The sequence below is a fragment of the Heteronotia binoei genome, chromosome 3 (genome assembly GCF_032191835.1).
Source record: "Heteronotia binoei isolate CCM8104 ecotype False Entrance Well chromosome 3, APGP_CSIRO_Hbin_v1, whole genome shotgun sequence".
NCBI lineage: Eukaryota > Metazoa > Chordata > Lepidosauria > Squamata > Gekkonidae > Heteronotia > Heteronotia binoei.
In genome coordinates, this window is record NC_083225.1 from 107604196 (window position 1) to 107628932 (window position 24737).

The window sequence follows — 24737 nt, forward strand, 5'->3', positions numbered from 1 at the left end:
GGAGATTTTTTTATTTGTATAATAAGTAATTATAGTTGTATAATTAGTAATAAGTAACTTCATTTATGCCAGGTTGGGTTGATATGTACCTACAGTTTTATTATTAACATTTTTTTACTCAGGATTGATTAAAATGACATTAGTTGTATGAATTACTGCTGTGTGTATTTTACACACAAGCAGAGACACATGCCTGAAAATTACTGGGAAAATCAAATCAATTGTGCAAAAATATACAATGTTTATGAAGATTGTGTCAAAACAATTTCAGTTGTGTATTAAGGCGATGTCCTGGGAGGAGCTAGCATGCTTTGACTAGCTGTGCTTGAGAATGGAGTGTGAATACATCAAAGTTTGCACAACCCCAGTTTGAAATCTGACGAATCTACATGTGAAATGGCCAGTTCCAGCCTGCGGCCCCATAATCAAATCAGAAGTTTGGGGTACATCTTTTGCTTCCACTGATAATCTCAAGAAGGATATTGGTCTTTATGATAAAATTAAGAAATGGTTGCAATAGAATTTATGGATTTTTGAACTGCTGTTCTTTCTGTCCTTGCTAACTGTGGGACTTTGTCGAGTCATGGTTTTCTACACATCAAGTCTGTGTTATTAACACATAATTGAAATTGTTTTGACACAGTATTCATAAACATTGTATATTTTTGCACAATTGATTTGATTTTGCCAGTAATTTTCAGCCGTGTGTGTCTGCTTGTGTGTATTTTACAGCATTGAAAGGAAGTCTGTGTGTGTGTGTACATGCACGTACACATTCTTGATGTTAATGGAAATTGTCATAGTTAGCATCTCTAAAATGAAAAAAGAGAAGAATGGAAGCTGCTTTGATTCTCCATAGCAGCAAAAAGTGGGGTGTAAACGCAGTAACTATTTGCAACACTACTTGCCTTAGATGTTGCTTCTGCAATTTATACAGCAACAATAATATTGCTCAACAAAGTGAAGTGGTAAAGATGTTACTTAAGTAATATCTGTCTCTGTCTTAAAATCTTCTTTGTCAGGTGTCAGTGGTTTAACCACATGCCTCTGCATATTTGCACCAAAGTACTTGCTTGAAGTTAGGAATGATTTTGCATATTTATTATGTAAATAGTGGTGAGAACAGTCCATATCACTCAAACCATCATATCACCCAGGTATAAGGCAGCATGTTAAAAACTAATGTTTGTTTATGTTTGTAAATAATTTCTTGCCTTCATATTGCAGCTTCATCATGTTGTGTGGCACAGGTTGTTGGAAAGATCTCAGAAATTAGTAAGTCTAAAACTTAAAGGGAGAGCTGTACTCTCACATATAAAAATGTATTATTTTATAATAGACTTCCATGAAAAAACAAGACGATTTTGCAGTGACATATTAGATGTCACTTATTTTACCCTCACTTTAGTAATTCTGGGTTTTTGGTTCAAGTAATAAATATCACAATGTAACATATAATGAATAATAGGATTTCATGCTCCAAATTATTTCAAGGGTGAGAAACTCTATTGCCTTCCCTTAAATTGCAAAAAAAACCCTATAGTAATACTTTTCTGTGATATATAGAGTCTTGCTTTTCTGTGCTCATTCCCTTTGATGGACTTTACAAGTGTGTAACTTTGTTTAGGATCTTATTTTAGGTCCCATAAACCAAAGGCACCTAAACTTATTATTGTATGTATAATATACTATTTCTACTCTCCTCCAGCTCTGAGCCTATTCCTTAATAGTACTGTACTTTCAGGTATTTTAAATGCTACTGTACTTTCAGGTATTTTAAATGCCACCATACTTTCAAGTATTTTAAGTGCTACTGTGTTAACAAGTGTTTTCCTTTGTCATTGTAAATGCCCATTCCTATGGGAATTCCAGGTTTTTCCTTTAAAAGACAAGTGAGCAGGGAACCAAAGCTGTTGCACTGATTGCAGAAAAACTGACTGTTGACACACATGTCTGAATCTTTTCTCATTTTGTGTTGTCTTTGTATCTCTTCTGCTCAAAGCAGGAAACAACCACAGTGCGCTCCTTCCCCTCTCTCCCTCCCCACTGAGCTGAGGGAGCTGGGCAAACAGCAAGCTACAGTGTGGCTGCAGCAGCAGCCCTGGAAAGGAAGCAGGAGAAGGAAGTTACTTGGGGCCCAGATCCGTCCCGTGGGCTGTATGTTTGACATCCCTGTGCTAAATAATGCAGTTTCAGTCCACTTCAGCAACTGTTTGCAAATGGGTTTTGTAATTTCACACAGTAAAATTCAGTTGCTAAGTGCTTTGAAAGTTCATTATTTAGTGTGTATGAAAGTGCCCTGAGCTATAATCTATTGCAATGTGGTATGTATTAATAGGACTGTTTAAAACTTAGTAATTGACTGGAACTAATTAGTTTTTCCCAGAATGGAAAAAAATCATTCCAGCTTTGAAAAACTCTGTTTTATCAAAGGATAGAATCTTCAGTTCTAAATGAATAATGACATCTAATTTTGAGTGGGGGCTTGTCATGTGAACCTCCCTAATTCCAGTAGCCTCTACCTATTTCAGATCTTTCCCAGATCCTTATAGTTCTGAGCTTGGCTCAAAACAGTGTTTGTAAGTCAGCCCTAATTGCTAATTACTTCCCTTTCCAAGCAGAAATGAACCTGTTTAGCCAAGGAGAGAAGGTCATGGCAGCATGTCATATACAAATCCCATTCTGTGTGTACTGAATCAAGAGTCAAGGGAAACGACAATCCCATCATCCTTGTGGGGATGATGATCTCAAGTTAATAGCATCATTTTTTGTGGGGGTGGGTAGCAGCATGGATTTGTATATAGTAAGCTATCTTTATTTATGAAATTTATGTTCCACCCCCCCACTGACATGGGGCCCAGAACAAGTAACATCATATTATAATCAATTGATTAATACAATTGGAATAAATTAAACAGTTTGAAATTGAACAGTTAAAATGTTAAATACAATACAGTAATTAAGATAATCTGATGATGCAAAACCATCATACCTGTCTAGAAGTTTATAATCATACTATACCAAATTTGGGAGGAAAGGAAAAGGAAAGGTTCCCTGTGCAAGCACCAGTCGTTTCCAACTCTGGGGTGACATTGCTTTCACAACGTTTTCACAGCAGACTTTTTACGGGGTGGTTTGCCATTGCCTTCCCCAGTCATCTACACTTTCCTCCAGCAAGCTGGGTACTCATTTTACCGACCTCGGAAGGATGGAAGGCTGAGTCAACCTTGAGCCGGCTACCTGAAAACCCAACTTCCGCCGGGGATCGAACTCAGGTTGTGAGCAGAGCTTAGGACTGCAGTACTGTTGCTTTAACATTCTGCACCACAGGGCTCTTAAAAATTTGGGAGGAGGGTGCTAATTTAGATGGAATTTTCCTTAGACCTTAGCCATAAGCTTTGTGGAACAATCTATTTTGCACTGGTTGAATGTGGACTTAAGCTGGAGTTCCTGTAAGAACACATGCAGCTGCAATTCTGGACCAGTGGAAGTTTCCGGGTCAGTCTCAAGGGAAGCCTTATGTAGAGCTTCCACCTTCATATCAAAAGAAAAGGGTTTTTTACTTAGAAATATATAGAAATGTATACTGTAGGTAGTAATTAGCTGCAAAGACCATCTGGGGTGCTTTGCCCACTTGAATTTTTTCATTCCTTCCTGTCAGATTTTTCAAAAAACCCTTAAATTTTGCAGTCATTTGACAGGAGAACTTTTAAACTCGAATGTTTTTGAGGTCAGCTGGGGGATAGTGGTTGTGGTCCTCACACTACTACTGCTAATTTGCAGGTGATTTCATGTAAACGTCTTGACTTGTGCCAAATAAAGGAATAAGAGTGATTGAAAATATTTACCATTTTTTACAGGTCACTGAAAACAGAAAGAAAGAAGTGAAAGATGAAAATGAAGAAGCAAAAACTGAATCAGTTTAATCTTAAACATTTTGTATGGAAAAACAATCACAATTAAATTGACAGTATTTCAGTTACCACTACCATTCTTTAAATCATTCTCCAAGGATTAATTTTAGTGAAAGATTTCCTGACCTTAAAGCAAAACCCAAATAGGTTATTTGCCTTTGCTTCCATTTTTTAAAAATCAAACAGAATTTAGGTGTAACTGCAAGACCCTGCAAAAATCCATTAGGTTGGGAACCTGTGGGGCAGAGGGGATGCCAACTGTTTGAGTTACTCAGGGTGAGATTGCACAAAATGACTAGACCAAGTTACATTTTTTATTCTTAGGTAAATTAATACAATAGGCCAACAAATATAAAGGCAAAGAAGCAAAGTAGAAAGCAAAAGAAGCTAATTTCGCTAAGCTAAAACAACATCTCTGTGCATAGCAAACAAATTCAGATCACCTTAGACCTCAGAGTAGCATGGCTCTTCTTCCAGCAAGTTACTGGGTATAAGTCCTGGGCACCAGCTCCTTGATGACTCCAGCAAGAAGTAAAAAACAGGGTGGAAGGGGTTTACCAAGATATACTTTGTTCCTCTCCCAATCAGTTGACAACACCCCCCAGTCAGTTTACTCCACTCTTGAGATCTTTGCAGAATCTCTTCCATTAGTTAAACACTCATGACTACTTTAGTTCTGATGTTAATGGACACAGCCGCTATGGCCTATGATTGACATCAGCTGGACAGAACTTATACTTGGTCTTATAGTTTAACCCTGTGTGGGCAGATTGATGCTTCACCACAGAGAAGCTCACAGTGCATTTGAGTGAGCGCCCAAGTTTTCATTGAATAGGTTGACCAGGGTTCCTGCACCAGAAATCAGAGTTCAAATCCTGTTTCTCTTTTTCAGCATAACACAATACAGTTTGAAACTGATGTTGTATAAAGCCAAGGTATGAAAGATGAAGGACACTGCTGCACAGCACTCAAAGGGAGATTGTGTGAGTTCAGTAATGAATGATGTGGCCTGAAGTGATAACTTGACCAGACGTTCTGTTTCAAACAGGAATTGGGAGTCGGGGGTTTCAGTTTTGTTCCTAGTTGGTTCAGTTATTGCTTCAGCCTGGATCTAGCCATAGTTGATGTATTTGAGAGAAGTTAAAGCGTTATGGTTCTTATAGTGTATTGTAGGGACGGTGGCTCAGTGGTAGAGCATCTGCTTGGGAAGCAGAAGGTCCCAGGTTCAATCCCCAGCATCTCCAAAAAAGGGTCCAGGCAAATAGGTGTGAAAAACCTCAGCTTGAGACCCTGGAGAGCCGCTGCCAGCCTGAGAAGACAATACTGACTTTGATTGACCAAGGGTCTGATTCAGTATAAGGCAGCTTCATATGTTCATAACATTTTAAATCATTCTGATGGGCAAATGTGCGTGTAATACGAAGAAACCAATCAGTTAAAGAAATAACAGGACTAGAACCCAGATGGTCTCTTTGAGAAAGCAACCTGTAACTAGTTGCATACTACACCATCAAGGATATATCTTGAGCAAACACACATTAACAAAAAAAATCTGGGGGTGCAGGTGTTAATTAGAATAGGGAGCCAACTGGCCCCCTATGTAAGTGTTAAGCTTGACTTTCAGTATAAGGTGATTTATGCTGGTGCAGGGCACGAGTAGAGCTGTGCTACACACTTCCATTGGTGCAGCTTCATACCAGTGGAGTGATGGTGTGAACTCCTGTGCTGGCAGAAATGTGGGTGTGCCAGGGGCATGGCACCAGTCAGTCATCTCCCAAAGCATTTTCAGTATGGGAGTCCATCCCCATTCCAAAAAAAATTGTGCCAGCAAAAATCCCAGAGCAGCCTGTTGACCGCCATGGCAACTCCTAATTCAGTCCTCCCCACTCAGCTATGGCCATGCCCATGGAAACCTAAACAGCTCAGGATAGTGACCAAATGTACACCCAATCAGCACACACAACTGTGCTGGCCCTGCCTCTCTCCAGCACCCAATGGTAACCTGTCCCACCCTACAGATGGTTCCAGGAAGTTACCCCACAACTCCAGAGGTAGGGTGCATGGCATGCTCTCTGATAACTCACTGTCATATAGACTTAGAGCAAGTGGTGGGGTACTTTGGTAATGGGAAGAGCACAGAGAGGACACTTAGCACTACAGAGTGAGCATTTAGTGCTAACGCCCAAGAAGGAGAACACACTCCATATTCTGTGGCTGACCTCTCCCATTTCAAAACCTAGCAAGTACCCCACCTTCGGAGGCTCAACCCAAAGGGGCAGCCATGCACTGATAGTAAGAGTACGTAGCCCAAACCTGCTCCCCCATTTCCCTTGCTTGAGACCAGGTGCCACCCCAGCAACAGCTCTTCCTCCACTTAAGCCCACCATTGGGTTTGTGCAGTGGCAGCACAAGTTGTGTCCTCCTAGCACCATGACTTATGATATGCCTTGGGAAAAGGCCCCAGGACAGTTCCTGGGAGAACATAAGAGAAGCCATGTTGGATCAAGCCAATGGCCCATCCAGTCCAACACTCCGTGTCACACAGTGGCCAAAAAAAAAAACAAGTGCCATCAGGAAGTCCACCAGTGGGGCCAGGACACTAGAAGCCCTCCCACTGTGCCCCTCCCAAGCACCAAGAATACAGAGCATCACTGTTCCAGACAGAGTTCCAGTGATAAGCTGTGGCTAATAGCCACTGATGGACCTCTGCTCCATATGCTTACCAATCCCCTCTTGAAGCTGTCTATCCTTGTAGCCACCACCACCTCCTGTGGCAGTGAATTCCTTGCCTTGGTGGGGGGGAATGTTTTCAGCCTTACACTGGACTGTAAACTCAGTCCTGTGCCTGTGTAATGGACTCAGGCAGTAAGCCTGGAAGCTGGGAACAGCTTGCACCAATTGGCTGGGCTGTAGCCATGGTTACGAGAATGTATTGGATTGCAAAGAGGCTTGCAGGGAAGAAAAACACCTCAGAGTTCAGTTGAGCTTTAGTACTGGAACAGTTCAGTGCAGTCTTGATACTGAAGTTGATCAGTTGTGTGAAGCAACTGAAAAGGAGCTGAGAATAGCCTGTGGGCTGAGTTCCTTGGGAAAGTTTCTGTCAGAGAGATAGTTTTTGGGAAGAAGGGGGCAAAACCAGGCACCTTTTGTGTGAAGAAACTCTGAGGAGATCTGTCAGCATATCAGGGCAGACTCCTGGTCCAATTTAGAACACTCAAACACACACAAAGTAAGACTAGAGTCTTGTGGCTAGGAAGGAATCCTAAGAGGAACAGACCAGGATTCCAGCGGTGTGGGTCTCACAGAATTGAGGGGCTTGTTATAGCACTCAAAAAGTGTGAGTCCTGTTTGCTAGTGAGTGAGTCTGTGAGGGAATTTTTATCTGGCACAAGTCCTCAGTGTGTAAGGCATAGAGTGTGTGACTGTTTATTCTTATGATTTAAGAAGCCTGAGCATAGGGGTATACCATCTCCTCTATATAGTGTTCCTAGTGCTAAGTATGCACTACCTGCCTGTTCTTAGAGATTTTATTAAGCCCTTCTGTTTATATTTTTAACTATTCAGCCAATCTCTGGTGTTTAGAGGATTGATTATTTTGTTAAACTTCTGCCTGCCAACTGATTCGTTTTTGATCAAACTAATTAATATTCTTTTCAGTCTTTCCTTTGCCTTTTGTATTCCAATAAACATATATTTTGGGTTTTGAATTTGAAAACGTTTAGTTTTTAGTTTATTTTTCTGATAGTTTTCTTTGGTGTGGCTGAGGTACTGGGTGAAAGTGACAGGAAAAATGTATAGTGGTCACCAATGTTCCCTCTAAGCTATGGAGTCTTGTGAGCAAAAATTCTACTTTGTGAGCTACTAGCATTAAAGTTGTGAGCTACTGGCATTAAAGTTGTGAGCTGCTGCATAAATTAGTTTGCTCTGGGGCCTTTTTTCCTGAGCTGAGACAAAAATGTGTGAGCTGGAGAGCCTAGTTCGCACTAAGCTTAGAAGGAACACTGGTGAGCTAGTTCATACTAAGCTTAGAAGGAACACTGTGAGCTAGTTCACACTAAGCTTAGAAGGAACACTGGTGGTCACTCTTCCAAGCTGACCCTGACTGGTTCCTCACAGCCTGCTTCCCCCTCCCAGTGGAAGACAGGGCTTGTTGGTGGGGGTTTTTTTTTTGGTGGGGGGAGTCTGGCAGCTGTTCCACTCTACGTGGTGGACTAGCTTTCCAAGAGATCCTTTGACTCATCTCTATGCAAGATCAGCAACTGCAGTGCTGCTGTAGATGGATCACTACTGGTCCTTGAGCACTTCACAAGACAGGTGAATGTAATTCACATGGCACCATCATGTGCCTCAAGAAGGGAGGTCATGGCAAAGCCCCCCCCCCCTCCACAAACACATACATAGGGCCGCATTTATAGAGTCTGTCAGGGCTACACATCCATGGCTGAGCATGGCATGGCACTTGTGCCCTGTTGTCATGGCTGGTTTCCTGCAGGTGAAGATTCAACAGGAAGACCTCTAGATGTGGCTAGTGCTACCTCCTAATATCTAGGGAATATTAGTTCTTAAAGGAAGCCCTAGGCTTAGCCAGAGGAAGGGGTAACTGGGATCTTTACACAAATTTTCTACTGGGATTTTCCCCTAGAGAGCTCTCAAAATTAACCAGACTGTTGCTCAACCAAAGGAGGTGGCTTTATTAATAGAAAATAATAGAATAATGCACCCATTCAAAGAATAAATGCACACAGAAAACACACATAAGTTGCAGAAATACAGGAGAGGAATTACAGTAGGGGTTGCAAGGGATGATAGCGACCTGTCCAGGAGAGCAAATTCCATGGAGAAAGGCTATGAAATGAACCAGCATTTCACAGGATGAATCTGGGGGTGTAATGCCATTGGATGCTAGAGACAAGCCACACTGGGCATGTGCCAAACTAGGTGTATTTATACCTAAAAATGTATCCTGAGGGTATCCTAACATGCATGAGCTAATATGACAATGACATGATGAGTTTAGGATGTCTTGACTAAAGGACTATTTGAGTTTCCCAGGTGTTAAGACAAAAAGGATGTGTTTCCTAATGGGTGAGAGGATGAGGCTGGATGGGGGCAGTTTGATAACACTGAGAAGTTAATGTTTCTCCTTGATAGCTTAGAATAAAGGAAAGAAATAAATGTTGGAAGAGTTGGAAAGAGTTAGCATTGGAGAAAGTCCAGAGAAGGGCAACTAGAATGATTAAAGGGCTGGAGCACTTTCCCTATGAAGAAAGGTTGAAACGCTTGGGACTCTTTAGCTTGGAGAAACGTCGACTGCGGGGTGACATGATAGAGGTTTACAAGATAATGCATGGGATGGAGAAAGTAGAGAAAGAAGTACTTTTCTCCCTTTCTCACAATACAAGAACTCGTGGGCATTCGATGAAATTGCTGAGCAGAAAGGTTAAAACGGATAAAAGGAAGTACTTCTTCACCCAAAGGGTGATTAACATGTGGAATTCACTGCCACAGGAGGTGGTGGCGGCCACAAGTATAGCCACCTTCAAGAGGAGTTTAGATAAAAATATGGAGCACAGGTCCATCAGTGGCTATTAGCCACAGTGTATGTGTGTATATAAAATTTTTTGCCACTGTGTGACACAGAGTGTTGGACTTGATGGGCCGTTGGCCTGATCCAACATGGCTTCTCTTATGTTCTTATGTGTTCAGGAAAGAGGTGATAGCCAGGAGACAGAAATTCTATCAATACTATAGTATTACAGGATTTGAGATAGGAAAACAGATTAGAAACACAATCCATTCATATTAAAGTAGATGGACTAGAGGCATGATCCTTCATGTTTTTGTTAGACAACAGGCAGTCTCTTGGCTGCTGTGGAAACCTTGGAAGCACTGAACAGAGATTGCCCACCTGCTGTTTCATGAAGCAGAGTCAGGATTGGGGGGTGGGTGGGGTTGCTTGGAGGAGTGTGACAACCAGCTCGCTCTCTTAGGTTCAGCAATGTCTCCTAGCAGGCCCACCTTTTATGCCAGGGGTGTCGAACTCATTTGTTATGAGGGCCAGATCTGGCATGAGACCTTTTTGGGCCGAACCATGTCGGGTTGGGCTGAGCCATGCTAGGGTGGGCCATGTGTGTATTTAAGATTAGGTAGCAGAGATAAAAATATAAAGAGCACAAATATATAAATATAAAGACATGCTTAAAACGTTAGCACTCATTGGTTTTAAAAATGCTTTCTTTGTGTTTCTCCCATAGAATCCAGGGAACTGGGCAAAGGAAGCTCTGGCTCTTTCCTTCCTTCCTCAGGGGATTGGAGGGGGGGAGCCTCAGCCAATAGAAGGAAGAGAAGCTTGGCTCAGTATCTCTGCTGTGCAATTGAGAGAGCCTGGCAAAGCAAGCTGTTCCTTTCCCCTTCCTCCCCAAGGAAGGAGCCTCAGCCAATGGAGAAAATACAGGTTTTGCTCTGAAGCTCCTGCGCAATTGAGCAAGCCTTGCAAAGCAATCTGTTATGTAGAAGGAAGCAGATAACAGCCAGTTGCTCGGGGGCCTGATAGGAGCCCTCCGGGGGCCTGATTTGGCCCGCAAACTGCATGTTTGACACCCCTGTTTTATGCCAAGCCTGACTTTTTGGGGGCACTGCTGTGGAAGGTCTATATGTCTTTCAGGGTGTTGGGGTGTCTCTGCTGTCATGTAAAGACCACCCCTGGTTTCAGGGGCTGATGCCATGCTTACATTAGTCCTGCCTCCCCACTCCTACTCTGCTCAGTCTATCCCAGCCCTACTCTTCTAGTTGAGCATTGTACCCAGCCAACTCTTCCAAGGTCTCCCTATAGCTCCACCCCACTGAGACACATGCTATGCGAGGAGATCCCAGTCCTACTCCCCATGGCCCCAGGGAGATAGCAAATGGAGTCTGCAGACCTCACCATGATTTGCAGTTCAATAAAGTCTGTGCTTACCACAGCTGTGTCTTTGTCTGTTGGTTCTGACTGCATAACAGGAGCTCCTTGCCCCTGAAGTTTATTCTTAAGTGGCTCTTATATCAAGCAAGTTTGGCCACCCCTGATATGGAATATTTGGTGCAGACTGTCCATGATCCTACCAGGGAGGTGCTGGTGAACATTATATAAGAAGGATAAATTGTAGCAATGCCATATAGGAAGCTCTGATCCATGTTATCTGAAATAACCCCTTTATTCCTGCATAGTTGTTGTGAGGGCCTTTTTTAGCTGCAGGTATTCTAATTGATGGCTTGAATGAGATATACAAACCTAGAAGAGTTTTGACCATGGAAACAACTGGTTTCATTGGGAGGTGGGAATTAGAAACTATTTTTGAAAATGCTAGCAAAGCTCTTTTGTTTCTCTAATTGTAGTCAGTGTGCTGGTGTCGCTATGGCCACCCTTGACATCCTGCTTTGTCCCTGATGAGATATACAAATTCCTTCCATGCTGTGCTTTTAGTAAACTGTACTATGGAAATGTCATGAATGTAGGCAAATTAAAGATGTTTGGTGACTTTCTAGAAAAAGGCCACACAATATCTGATTGTCATACATAGAAACGGTCCAAGTATGTGTGCCCTGCTAAAGATTTATTGTCGAAAGCTTTGTTTATAGCAAATTAAACCAATACACTTTAGCCAACAAACCTCTCCTGGAAATATTTGTCGTTTCAGCAGCTGTTTACTAGCATCATGGTGAGGCATTCATGTTTCTGCTTTCCTCCCACATGTGGGATCTCAACTGAGAATAGGCATCATACACTGTTAATGCTAATATGTAGGAGTCAGTCAAAAGATAAAACCCCTATCACGATTAGCATTAACTACATACGGCCTGTAGGTGAAATCCTAAACTTAAAATAGGTTCAGATCTGAAGCTGCAGCACTCTTCAGCTTGATACATCTATAACACACAAAGAATAATGAGATTAGAGACACTACCAAGAGAATGCATCCTGGCGCGAAATGTTCTATAAACTTGTGAAGTCTTTAAATATACATTTTCTGAGATCTAGCATATTTACTCCATTTCATAAAGTTCAATCATTGTATTTTATTAAAATATATATAGCCATTTGTCCATGGCTCAAGGCAGCTTGCAATGCATAATTGAAACAAACAATAGAACTCCCAGCTCCTCAATATAAATAGATAGAAGGCTGTGTTTCCTTGCTTTTTATTACACTGATAGCTTTATATGCTTAAAGCTCTGAGAAGACTTTTCTCTGTAAATGATGCAGGTGGGAATGGGTGTTCTTAAAATTCAAGTGCATGCAGTCACAGGTTCAGTATGAGCACCATGCTTGAACTCTTTTTCCAAGGATCTCAGAGCAAGAGTTAGTTTTTCAACCATCGTGTCAGTAGGCTCATATAAGACCAAGTTCAGTGAACTTCTTAGGCATAACAAAAAAACCCCAACTTATGTCTAGATTCAAGGCTGTGGCTTCTATGTTTCATCATATGGTGGAGTTTAAATTGCTCACCACATGGACTTTTGCATTGTCGCCTATGCCTGTGTCCCAGATTGTTTCAGAAAGTTTTTTCTGTAAAGCAAAATATTTGTTCTTGACAGTTTCTCTTTTTCAGGAAGTGAATGAAACTGCATTTGTTTCATAGCAGTCTTTATTCTTAACTGATCGGCAATGAGGAAGTTAGTGCTAGGTTAAAATCCGGTGGGTTAATTTAAGTGATAAATGGAAAGGGCCTCTTCCTATGCTCTAAATTAAACCACCTAAATGTAGTTACCAGGCAACACGTGCAAAAGAAGATAGAGTTGCTGAAATACTGCACATTTGTGTTGTGTAGGCAAGTGTCAGACTTTTTGTAAACAAATGCTTTCAATGTGACTCAGCATTGGAGTGAGTCTGTAGAATAAAGTTAAGGCTGCACTACTGGGATTCAAAGCTGCCCCTTCACTGCACTGATCATCATCCAGAATAAAGAAACCATCCCCTGCCTAGGACATTAATCATGGTGGCCTCAGAATGCCCAAGTTTAATAGCAAACTGCTAGTTCATTGGGAGCACACATCTGCCTTGCCAGACCCCCTGAGAGGGTGACATAAGAAAGTATCAATGCTAGACAACAAAAATGGGGGTGGTCCATTAATACAGAATAGTGTTGCCAACTCTGACTTGGGGAATTCCTGGATATTTTGGGGTGGACGATAGGGTTTGGGGTGCAGAAGGACGACTATAGTGGACTATAATGCCATACCATTCACCCTCCAAAGCATCCATTTTCTTCAGGGAAACTGATCTCTGCCGTCTGGAAATTCTGGGAGATTCTGCAATTCTGGGAGATCTCAAGGCCCACTACGGAGGTTGGCAACTGTAATACAAAGGCCAATACGTTCTGGGGACCGTTGGGAAACTGGTTTGCCAATAAATGCTACATCCTTTTTTTTTTTTTTTTTGGTCATCAAATCACGGCTAATTTATAGCAACCCTGTAGGGTTTTCAAGGCAAGGGACATTCAGAGGTGGCTTTCCATTGCTTGCCTCTGTGTCATGACCCTGGTATTCTTTGACAGTCTCTCATTCAAATACTAGCCGGGACCAACGCTGTATAGTTTCTGATGAGATTGGGCTAGCGTGGGCTATCCTGATCAAACTCTACATCCTAGTCCTATAAAAGTGAAACTCTCCTCCCTTTTTCCACCAGCAATTGACCCAGTTCAATTATAAACACATAGAATACCCTATGCTGATACCTCATTTTCATTTGCTTACAACTAAAGATGGTCTCTGAGACTTAAAATAATGCACCTATTCTCGATTTAAAGAACCTTTGGTCTAATTTAAATGCAGTACTAACAAGGCAAAGGATTTCCATGTTCAGTTTTGCATGGGCTTTGTCATTCCTTTAAACTCAGCCTTGGATTACCTTCAAAGTGCACACTTTTGATAGAAAAGCACACTGGTTGTCCACTGGCTAAACGGCTGGGTTGTATATAGTAAAGTTTTTCCAGATTTGTATTACTACGCTGCAGAAGAGCATTGCTTTGTGAATGAGAATCTTTCTGCATACAACTAGCATGTTAGGGATGTGGTTTCAGCCCAACTTATACTCTGCTTGCAGTGAGTTGTTTTTCAAAGGGAGAGAATTCAGACACAAAATATCCCCCCTGCTGCCTCAAGTGAGTCAGTACAATCAACAAAATGGGACAGTCAATAAACAATGCATTCAGTTTTTTAAAGTCTGGACCAAACCAGAAAGAACTGAAGCATGGCTTAAGTATTGACATGACACACTAAACTGTACAGAAATTAAATAATAGGATCCTACTTACAATAAGCTATACACAGTAATATAGATCGCAGTTCCAATTTATCCATATAAGTCTGTCAACTGTTTTGTATGGTGCAACCATAAAAGCGGTCTGTGTGCTACCATTAAACACCGGTTTCTCTGCAGACATGGCATAATGTAAATCAGAAGAAAGCATCTACCTTTACTGAACTAAGATACAAAGTATCAAAACCTTGTCTCTATCCTAGATATCCTAATTATATGTATTCATATCAGAGTATAGGTGAATGTTTGAATATGTGTCTGCATTGGTAAAGCAAAGATTTTGAAACTCCTCCACTCATTTCCAGTGCTCCCCCCACCTTCTCTGTATCTCACTGCACATCTTTTTTTAAAAAAGCATCAGTCCTCCTACCTGCTGTTGGAAGTTGTTTCCATGTCGATGCAAGCTCTTCAGTAGAGAGGCCACAGACTTCCTTTTCTTCCACCTCATAGTAACCCACTAAATGTGTTGATGAGAAAGAGAGACCATGTGCAAGAACACACACAAATACTAAAGAAAATACTAAAGAAAGGGTACATTAACACAGTGCTGCAGTAGGCCCCTGTGCCTGGTTCAGTGCACTTTCATCCTTGCAGTATAAGTTAAGTGAAGAAAGCTAGCACCAAACAACTCTGAGACCGTTTATAAGTCATGGATGTGACTCATACCCTTGCTTTCAGTAAATTCCCCAGCCCTTTTTTTCACTCTTCTCAGAAAGTAAAGTTTGAAAAAATAAGGAAAACAGAAAATTCCCATGTAACATTAAAAAACCCTGTGTACTTTCCTTCCAAATTGTAGTTTAACTGTCTAGCTTTATTTGTAACAAATGCAAATGATTGGTTTGTAGTTGTGGCCATGTGTTAAAGAAGAAAGAAGTGAGCTGAGACTGAGGCAGTCTGGCACATTAGACCATCTGCTGGGACACTTGTCTTTATGCAGGTTACATGGTTTTATTGTTATTATTGGGACGAAGGAGTGTTTAAATAAGAAGTAATCCTGCAGTTCATCTTGTAGAAGGTAGAAGTATCATTAGAAAACTATAATGTTGTGACATCCAAGAAACCTACAAAGGGAAATAAATGTCTCTGGGCCACAAAGGGAAATTGCGGAGTTGCAATCATTGTATATATTTGAAAAAAAAGTTAGAAAGACATTTTCAGAAAGGCTTTAGGCATGAAGTATCACTGTGGTTCTCACTCTTTTGTGACCCATTGCTCAGTGCTACAAGGTCTGTGCTATAGTGCAGGTGGATTATATCTTTCACCTCCCATCACTGGTGTCTAGGAGTAAGTAGAACACTGAAATGAACAGGAATACAGAACAAAGGAATAGGGAGGGGGAATGCAGAAGATATATACCCAGATACTGAAAAATGTAGTCAGAATCCAACCCATAAATTCTGGTGGTCGAACATGCTACCTGCCACTGCTAAGAAGTTTGTTATAAAACTCTGAACTTCAGTCAATGCTGTTATTCTTGTGGGAACAATATTTTTTATGTCTTAGCTAATGCAGAACATGTTTTAAGTACCAAAAGTACCAAAACATGCTATATGGAATTGGTAGTATCTCCACTGAAAAGTGTATAAGAAATGGACGACCAGCAGGTCTTTTATGGTTAGGGACAGGGCGCTTTTTTTGAGCAGGAATGCACAGGAATGCAGTTCCAGCTGGCTTGGTGTCAGGAGGTGTGGCTTAATATCCAAATGAGTTCTTACTGGGCTTCTTCCACAAAAAGCCCTGTGTGAAACAATGGTACTGTCTGGGGGTGTGGCCTAATATGCAAATGAGTTCCGACTGGACTTTTTCTACCAAAAAAAAAGCCCTGGTTAGGATCTGGGAGACCCATATTTGAATCCCTAGTCTGCTACAGAAACTTGCTGGATGACATCACAAACTCTCAACCTGACCTACTTCAGAGGCTTCTTGTGATGATAAAAGGGAAAGGGGAGAATATTGTAAACCACTTAGGGTTCCAATTAGGAAGAAAAGTGGGATATAAATTAAGTAAACAAATTATTAAATAAATTCTACTGGCTGGTTATTCCATTGGCTGGTGGGGTGATTAAAGTATTGGACAAGAAGAGATCACCTATGTGGAATCTCCCAGTGGGTTTCCTGCTACCCATTCGGTTGTTTACTCAAGTGTCAATTCGCCGAAGAAAATTGCCATTCCTCGGTTTCCGCTGCCCCTCTTGAGTAAGAGGTGCTTCAGAAGAACTCAGGAGGAACTATCCTTGTCCCTGCAGACAGCACCCACTCAGAAATAGTTGCCTGCATTACATTTTGTTTTTGTCTAGAGCCGCTGTAGAAGACATTTTGTGGTGGCACCCACTCCTCATTCTCAAGATTCAAAAATTGCATAGAGACTCAAGAAGATCAGGACATCAGTTTGCTGTAGTGGTTAAGAGTGCTGGACTCTAATCTGGAGAATTGGGTTTGATTCCCCACTACTCCACATAAAAGGCAGCTGGGTAATCTTGGGTCAGTTACTGTTCTCTCAGAGCCCTCTCAGCCCTACCTACCTCTCGGAGTGTCTATTGTGGGGAAAGGAAGGGAAGATGATTGTAAGCCACTCCAAGACTCCTTTGGATAATGAAGGGCAGGATATAGGAAACAACTCTTCTTTTTGGGAAGCTTGGGAGAGTTTGCCATGAGGTTTGCTGAGTGACCTTGAGCTAGTCACTCTCTATTAGTCTAATCTACCTCACAGCGTTGCTTCAAAGATAAAATGAAGAAGGAAGACATCTCACGAGTAAATGTACTAGATAGATGGGTAGCATTGTGGACAAACAACATTTTGTGCTGTGCACACAGCAGTGAAAGAGTTTAATGTTTACTGTTATTCAGTACAGGAATGTCGCTTTTCCACACTCATTTCAGGATATAGGGTATATCTTGAAATAAAATAAATTTTAAAACCTTCTGATATCCCATCCAGCAGCCTAAAGTAGAGCTGGAAAGGAAAGGTCCCCTGTGCAAGCACCAGTCATTTCTGACTCTGGGGTGATGTTGCTTTCACAACGTTTTCATGGCAGACTTTTTACAGGGTGGTTTGCCATTACTTTCCCCAGTCATCTACACTTTCCCCCCAGCAAGCTGGGTACTCATTTTACTGACCTTGGAAGGATGGAAGGCTGAGTCAACCTTGAGCCGGCTACCTGAACCCAGCTTCCAGACTAACCATCAAACAGGCTGCTAGAGAACCTTGATCATATTTGTTATTAAAGTTTTAAATTATATTCAAGATGGTATTACACTCCTACCAGATTGAACAGGATAATACTCTCACATTCCAAATATTGCTGGAAAAATTGTGGCCAAGTTGCTGATTTATTGCATTTCTGGTGGTCTTGTGAAGCCATTAATCATTGTTGGAAAGACATATTTAGAGAAATCAAACAGATTACTAAACAAGACTTACCTTTTCTTCCTGAAACAGTACTCTTAAATTTTTGGCCCTCTTCATGTGCAAAAACAGGATTAGAAGTCATCTCACTATTATTAGCAGTTGCACTTGTCAGAATTGTATTAAATTGAAAAAATAGTTTTATCTCCATGGTTAATAACTGGAGAACGCCTCTTTGGGATTATTTAATTATGCACCACATTGTGGTTAATTTATGCATGCCAACTAATAATAACTCAGCAGAAAAGTTTATGCAGACATTGTATTATATATTTGAATATTTGATGGAATGTGAAGTTTTGCCAAATGCTTATTATTTTAAAAAGGCTACTGTTTTCAACTGGCTAATTGATTGATGCATTTGTTTAAAATGATTGTTATGTGTGTTATTTTTACAGGTAAGTAGATTTTTTACAATAAGTTATTATTTTAAAAATAGAAAATTTAACACCTAAGTTTTCCAAGATGGACAGGAACCACAATACGGTGAGAAAAGTAATAAGCAGGGAAGGGAGGCTTCATGGTCTTTCAGGTACCAGTAACATGGACATCAGAAAGGGGTAGTAGTAGCTTAAACCACAGAAAAGATTATGATGCAGTAGAGCAGGAATGTTTAGCATGGTAATCGGAACCTGAACAATTTGCTAAGAATACAAACAAAAAGTCACACATCCATAAAACATGTACACACATGATTTATTGTGACCTTGATTATTAAAATTATGCCTGTTCTGTAGTGCAAATAGACACCATCTTCTATCGAATAGCAATAGATCAAAAACTCCAGGTGGGAGCTACTCAGGTCTACAATATTTGTGTGTGGGGTAATCTGCATTCCTCTGACATTTGTGTATGTACAAACATTATATAAGCAAAACTGTTTTAAAAATGAACAGCGATGGGAGGGTAGGAAACTGGCTGATAAGTGAGGATGGGGGATGCAGGAGTAAATCATGTGATTGGGTGGGTTGGAAAGGGAAAAAAAACTGTGTGGCAGTGGGGTGCAGGAAAGAGAAGGCAGAGCAAGAATGGAGTAAATGTGGATTTCTCCACAAGTCTCCATTTCTTTACATAAAATGGTTCCAAGGATCCAATAGAAAGATACAATGTACAGATATTTTTTGAAGCTAAGGGAAAATAACAGGATTTTTTCTGCTATTTTTTCAGCAACAAAAAACAACAACACAGAATATTGGGGGGAGGGGTTTGAAATATATCTAATAGTTACTTTCCTACCAATCTGATTTAAAATGCATCATTTATAATTTATCATATAATATGGCACAGTTTGTGAATTGCACAGTATATATTTATGGGAATAATATATAAATGTTTTCATTGCTATAAGAAAAATTGCAAGTATACCCAATATACTTTGAGATTACTTGAGTTGCATACTGCTGTATCCTATGCTACCATAGCATGCATATATTTACTTTTTGCCATCTAGGAAGTGGGGAAAAATAAAACTGGAAGGCAGAAAAAATTGATTAGTAAACAGAAGAAAGCATATTATTTGGACAGAAACTTTCCTGGTCACAGTAGAAAGAACTACCACTGTGTCTAAATTTGAAACTAAAGTATTAAAAACATTGAATTTGTTAATAACTTAGTGTTATTAAAATAACATATTGTTTCCCAAATTATTTACATTTTTTAAAAATCTTTAAAATGTTGTATATATCTATAGTATAAGTTGTTGTTCAGTCGCACAGTTGAGTCCGACTCATTGCAACCCCATGGACAAAGTCATGCCAGGCCCTCCTGTCTTCCACCATCCTCCGAAGTCTGCTCAGATTTGTGTTTGTTACATCAGTAACGCTGTCTTTTGCCATCCCCTTCTTCTTTTGCCTTCTGTCTTTCCCAGCATCAGGATCTTCTCCAGGGAGTGCTCCCTTCTCATTTGGTGGCCAATTTGGTGGCCAAAGTATTTGAGCTTCAGCTTCAGCATCTGACCTTCCAGGGAACAATCTGGGTTGATTTCCCTTAGGACTGACTGATTTGATCTTCTTGCAGTCCAAGGGACTCTCAAGATTCTTCTCCAGCACCACATCTCAAAAGCATCTATTCTTCTGCGCTCGGCTTTCCTTATGGTCCAGCTCTCACATCCATACATTACTACTGGGAATACCATCACTTTGACTATACAGACTTTTGTTGGCAGGGTGATGTTTCTACTTTTTATTATACTGCCCAGTTTTTGCCATAGCTGTCCTCCTAAGGAGCAAACATCTTTTAATTTCATGGCTACAGTCACCATCTGCAGTGATCTTGGATCTCAGAAATGTGAAGTCTGTCACTACTTCCATGTCTTCCCCTTCTATTTGCCAAGGTGTGATGGGGCCAGATGTCATGATCTTAGTTTTTTTGATGTTGAGTTTCAAGCCTATTTTTGTGCTCTCCTCTTTCACCCTCAACAAGAGATTCTTTAGATCCTCCTCACTTTCTGCCATTAGAGTGGTATCATCTGTATATCTGAGGTTGTTGATGTTTTTCCCAGCAATCTTAATTTGTGCTTCATCCAGGCCAGCATTCCGCATGATGTACTCTGCATATAAATTATATAAGCAGGGTGACAACTCCTTTTCCTATTCGAAACCAATTAGTTGTTCTATATCCCGTTCTGACAGTTGCTTCTTGACCCTTATATAGGTTTCTCAGGAGACATGTGAGGTGGTCTGGTACTCCCATCTCTTTAAGGACTTGCCACAGTTTATTGAGATCCACACAATCAAAGGCTTTAGCATAGTCAATGAAGCAGAAATAGACGTTTTTCTGATACTCCCGTGCTTTCTCCATAATCCAGCGAATGCTGGCAATTTAATCTCTAGTTCCTTGACCTCTCCAAAACCCAGCTTGAACTTCTGGTAGTTCCTGATCTACATACTGCTGAAGCCTAGCTTGTAGGATCTTTAACATGACCTTGCTGGTGTGTGAAATGAGTGCAATGGTGCGATAGTTTGAACATTCTTTGGTATTACTCTTCTTTGGGATTGGAATATAAACTGACCTTTTTCAATCCTGTGGCCACTGTTCTGTTTTCCAAATTTGTTGACATAATGTGTGCATCACTTTAACAGCATCGTCTTTTAGGACTTTGAATAGCTCAACTGGGATACCATCATCTCCACTCGCTTTGTTGTTAGTAATGCTTTCTAAATAAATAAATAAATAATAATAATAATAATAATAAACTAAGGTCCATTTGACTTCGCACTCCAGGATGTCTGGTTCAAGGTCACCGATTTCACTATCATGGTTGTCAAAGACATTGCTTCTTCTTGTATAATTCTTCTGTGTATTCTTGCCACCTCTTCCTGATCGCTTCTGCTTCTGTTAGGTCCCTACCGTTTTTGTCCTTTATCATAGCCATCTTTGCATGAAACATTCCCTTGATTTCTCCAATTTTCTTGAAGAGATCTCTTGTTCTTCCCATTCTATTATTTTCCTCCATTGCTTTGCATTGTTCCTTCAGGAAGGCCTCCTTATCTCTCCATATATATGGATATATATATGGCAAATTGTGGGTTGTCTCGGGGCTATATATACTATATATATAGTATAAGAGCTTCCCCCAATTTCCCCCCAAATTTTTAGACTTTTTTATGCTATATATTTCAAATGTGAGAAACTTTACCTTAAGAAGTATTTTACTCATTCCTAAAACAGGAAAAAATACCTGAAATATAATTAATTTTAACAGGGATAAATGTAAAGTTCTGCATTTAGGTAGGAACATAAGAACATAAGAGAAGCCATGTTAGATCAGGCCAATGGCCCATCCAGTCCAACATTCTGTGTCACACAGCGGCCAAATATATATATATACACACACACACACACTGTGGCTAATAGCCACTGATGGACCTCTGCTCCATATTTTTATCTAACCTCCTCTTGAAGGTGGCTATGCTTGTGGCCACCACCACCTCCTGTGGCAGTGAATTCCACATGTTAATCACCCTTTGGGTGAAGAAGTACTTCCTTTTATCCGTTTTAACCTGTCTGCTCAGCAATTTCATCGAATGCCCACGAGTTCTTGTATTGTGAGAAAGGGAGAAAAATATTTCTTTCTCTACTTTCTCCATCCCATGCATTATCTTGTAAACCTCTATCATGTCACCCCGCAGTCGACGTTTCTCCAAGCTAAAGAGCCCTAAGCGTTTCAACCTTTCTTCATAGGGAAAGTGTTCCAGCCCTTTAATCATTCTAGTTGCCCTTTTCTGGACTTTCTCCAATGCTATAATATCCTTTTTGAGGTGCGGCGACCAGAACTGCACACAGTACTCCAAATGAGACCGCACCATCGATTTATACAGGGGCATTATGATACTGGCTGATTTGTTTTCAATTCTCTTCCTAATAATTCCCAGCATGGCGTTGGCCTTTTTTATTGCAAACGCAGACTGTCTTGACATTTTCAGTGAATTATCTACCACGACCCCAAGATCTTTCTCATGGTCAGTCTCTGCCAGTTCACACCCCATCAACTTGTATTTGTAGCTGGGATTCTTGGCCCCAATGTGCATTACTTTGCACTTGGCCACATTGAACCGCATCTGCCACGTTGACGCCCACTCACCCAGCCTCAACAGATCCCTTTGGAGTTCCTCACAATCCTCTCTGGTTCTCACCACCCTGAACAATTTTGTGTCATCCGCAAACTTGGCCACTTCTTGGCCACAAATCCAGTGCATAGTTATAGGAAGGAAGAGACTTGTCTTGGCAGTAGTCTGTGCAAAAAGGATTTAGGGGCCTTAGTGGACTATACGCTGAACATGAGACAACAGTGTGATGTGGTTGCTGAAAAGGCAAATGTAATTTTGGGCTGTATCAACAGAAGTATAGTGTCCAGATCAAGTGAAGTGATGGTATTGTTTGCTCTGCTCTGGTAAGACCTCACCTAGAGTATTGTGTTCAGTTTTGGGCACCACATTTTAAGAATATATACAAGCACAGGGCTTTTTTTGTAGAAAAAGCCCAGCAGGAACTCATTTGCATATTAGGCCACACCCCCCTGATGCAAAGCCAACCAGAACTGTGTTCCTGTGCATTCCTGCTAAAAAAAAGTCCTGGACAAGCTGGAACAAGTCCAGAGGAGAGCAACAAAGATGGTGAGGGGTCTGGAGACCAAGTCCTATGAGAAAAGGTTGAAGGAGCTGGCTATGTTTAGTCTGGAGAGGAGGCAGCTGAGAGGTGATATGATCACCATCTTCAAGTACTTGAAGGGCTGTCATATAGAGGATGGTGCAGGATTGTTTTCTGCTGCCCCAGAAGGCAAGACCAGAACCAATGGATTGAAATTAAATTAGAAGAGTTTCCAACTCAACATTAGGAAGAACTTCCTGACCATTAGAGCAGTTCCTCAGTGGAACAGGCTTCCTCGGGAGGTGGTGGGCTCTCCTTCCTTGGCTAGATGGCCATCTGATAGCAATGCTGATCTTGTGAATTGTGGGGGAGGTATTTGTGAATTGCTTTCATTGCGCAGGAGGTTGGACTAGATGACTCTGGGGGGCCATTTCCAACTCTATGATTCTACGATTCCATGACATTCTTGCTGCAGGCAGGCAATCCTTCTTGGGCCCAGGAGGTGGTCCTGCCTGCCTCCTCCTTGGTAACATGCTTTTTTGGGGTGGGAGTAATCTACCACACTCCCTCTTGACCCTGAGATATGGTCATCACCTCCTTGTCATCTCATACAAATGGATTCTGGGGGTGATCAATCCTTTCCCACAGGCCCAGGAGACAGTTATCTGCCATCTTCTTGTCATCTTAGAGACGGATTCTGGTGTTGGTCAGCCCTTCCCTTCAGGCTTGGGAAGCAGTCACCCATGCATCTTCTTGGTACCATAGAGTTAGATTTTGCTTGTGACAAGCCCTTTCCTGAGGGCCCTGGAGGTGATCACTCACTTGCTTCCCTCTGGTTGAAGTGATTTGGGGTGGAGGGGCAGTAATTGTGAAGAGATGGATCTGGGAGGATGCTGGAAATGCCAGTTCTTGGGGGGACACAAGTTGCAATGAAGCAGAAATGGACAGGGGGAGGCTGGAAGCACTGGGTCCTGGGGTTTCAGATAGCTGGAGGAGGAGGAGCGATTGGATTTTTATCCTGCCCTTCACTTGGAGTCTCAGTGTGGCTTACAATCTCCTTTCCTTTCCCCTCCCCCTGCTTTTGAGAAAGCAGCTCTTTCAAGAACTGTGACTGACTCAAGGTCACCCATCTGGCTGCATGTGGAGGAGTAAGGAATCAAACCTGTGAACAGGGGGACTGCAGAATGGCCCGTATCTTCAACCCCCATATAAAGGAAAGCATTGCTCTGCAGAATGTGGACTCCCAGAATGGAGGCAGAATCTCTGCAAGGAGGTATGGAGGCTGCAGGCCAAGTGATGTGGCTGGAAGAAAGGATGGAAGAGGAGGAGGAGCCCAGCACCGCAACCCCCAGGAGCCCAACCACAAAGGTTCCCTACTGGTCCTCAGTGGTGAGCTGGGAGGTTGGCTGAGCTTTGGTGGAGGACTTGGCAGAGGTGATACTGCAAGAGCACCTTTCTGAGTCCACTGACTCTAGTCCCATGGAGTACTGGTCATGGAAAGCTGTCATCTGGCCCAACCTGTCCTATGTGGTCCTAAACCTCCTGTCTTGTCCTCCCACAAGTGTCAAGAATGAACAAGTGTTCTTCCACCTGGGAGACATCCTCAGCCCCCACTGCTCACACTTGGATCTGGCCTTGGTGGATGAGCTGTACTTCATCAAGGTCAACCTTCCCTGCTGAGCTGCCCCACTCTGGACCTTGAGGAGTAAAGGGCGTCTGTCTAACCCCCCCCCCTTAATATTTTGGGGCTCCAGGGGTGGACTCCAGGGGTGTCTGAGCCACCACCCATCCTCCTGCATCAGCCAAGCAGGGGGTCTCAAACTAGGTATTGGTTTCCTCACCTGAGAAACTGCGCCCCACAACCTGGGATATCTTAACTACCTCATTCACCACCTGTCCTGCTACAGCCAAGCATATCTGCATTTACAATATAAGCATAGGGTAAGAAGATTCAATATACATAAAAGGGGAAATGGTAACTGTAAGCCAAAGATTACTTATTTTTGAGTCCCTATTTAGCATCTTAACAATT

The 24737-nt window shown here is 41.7% G+C and overlaps 1 protein-coding gene across 1 annotated transcript in view; it reads left to right on the plus strand.

Annotated features, from left to right (window-relative positions):
* Positions 1–3982, plus strand: part of MRPL39 (mitochondrial ribosomal protein L39) — a 38225-nt gene extending 34243 nt beyond the window's left edge. The window contains exons 9-10 of the mRNA XM_060234384.1: positions 1228–1275; positions 3861–3982. Of these exons, the coding sequence (XP_060090367.1) occupies positions 1228–1275; positions 3861–3926 (114 nt within the window). The 3' untranslated portion in view covers positions 3927–3982. The remainder of the gene's footprint in view (positions 1–1227; positions 1276–3860) is intronic.
* Positions 3983–24737: the final 20755 nt, after the last annotated feature.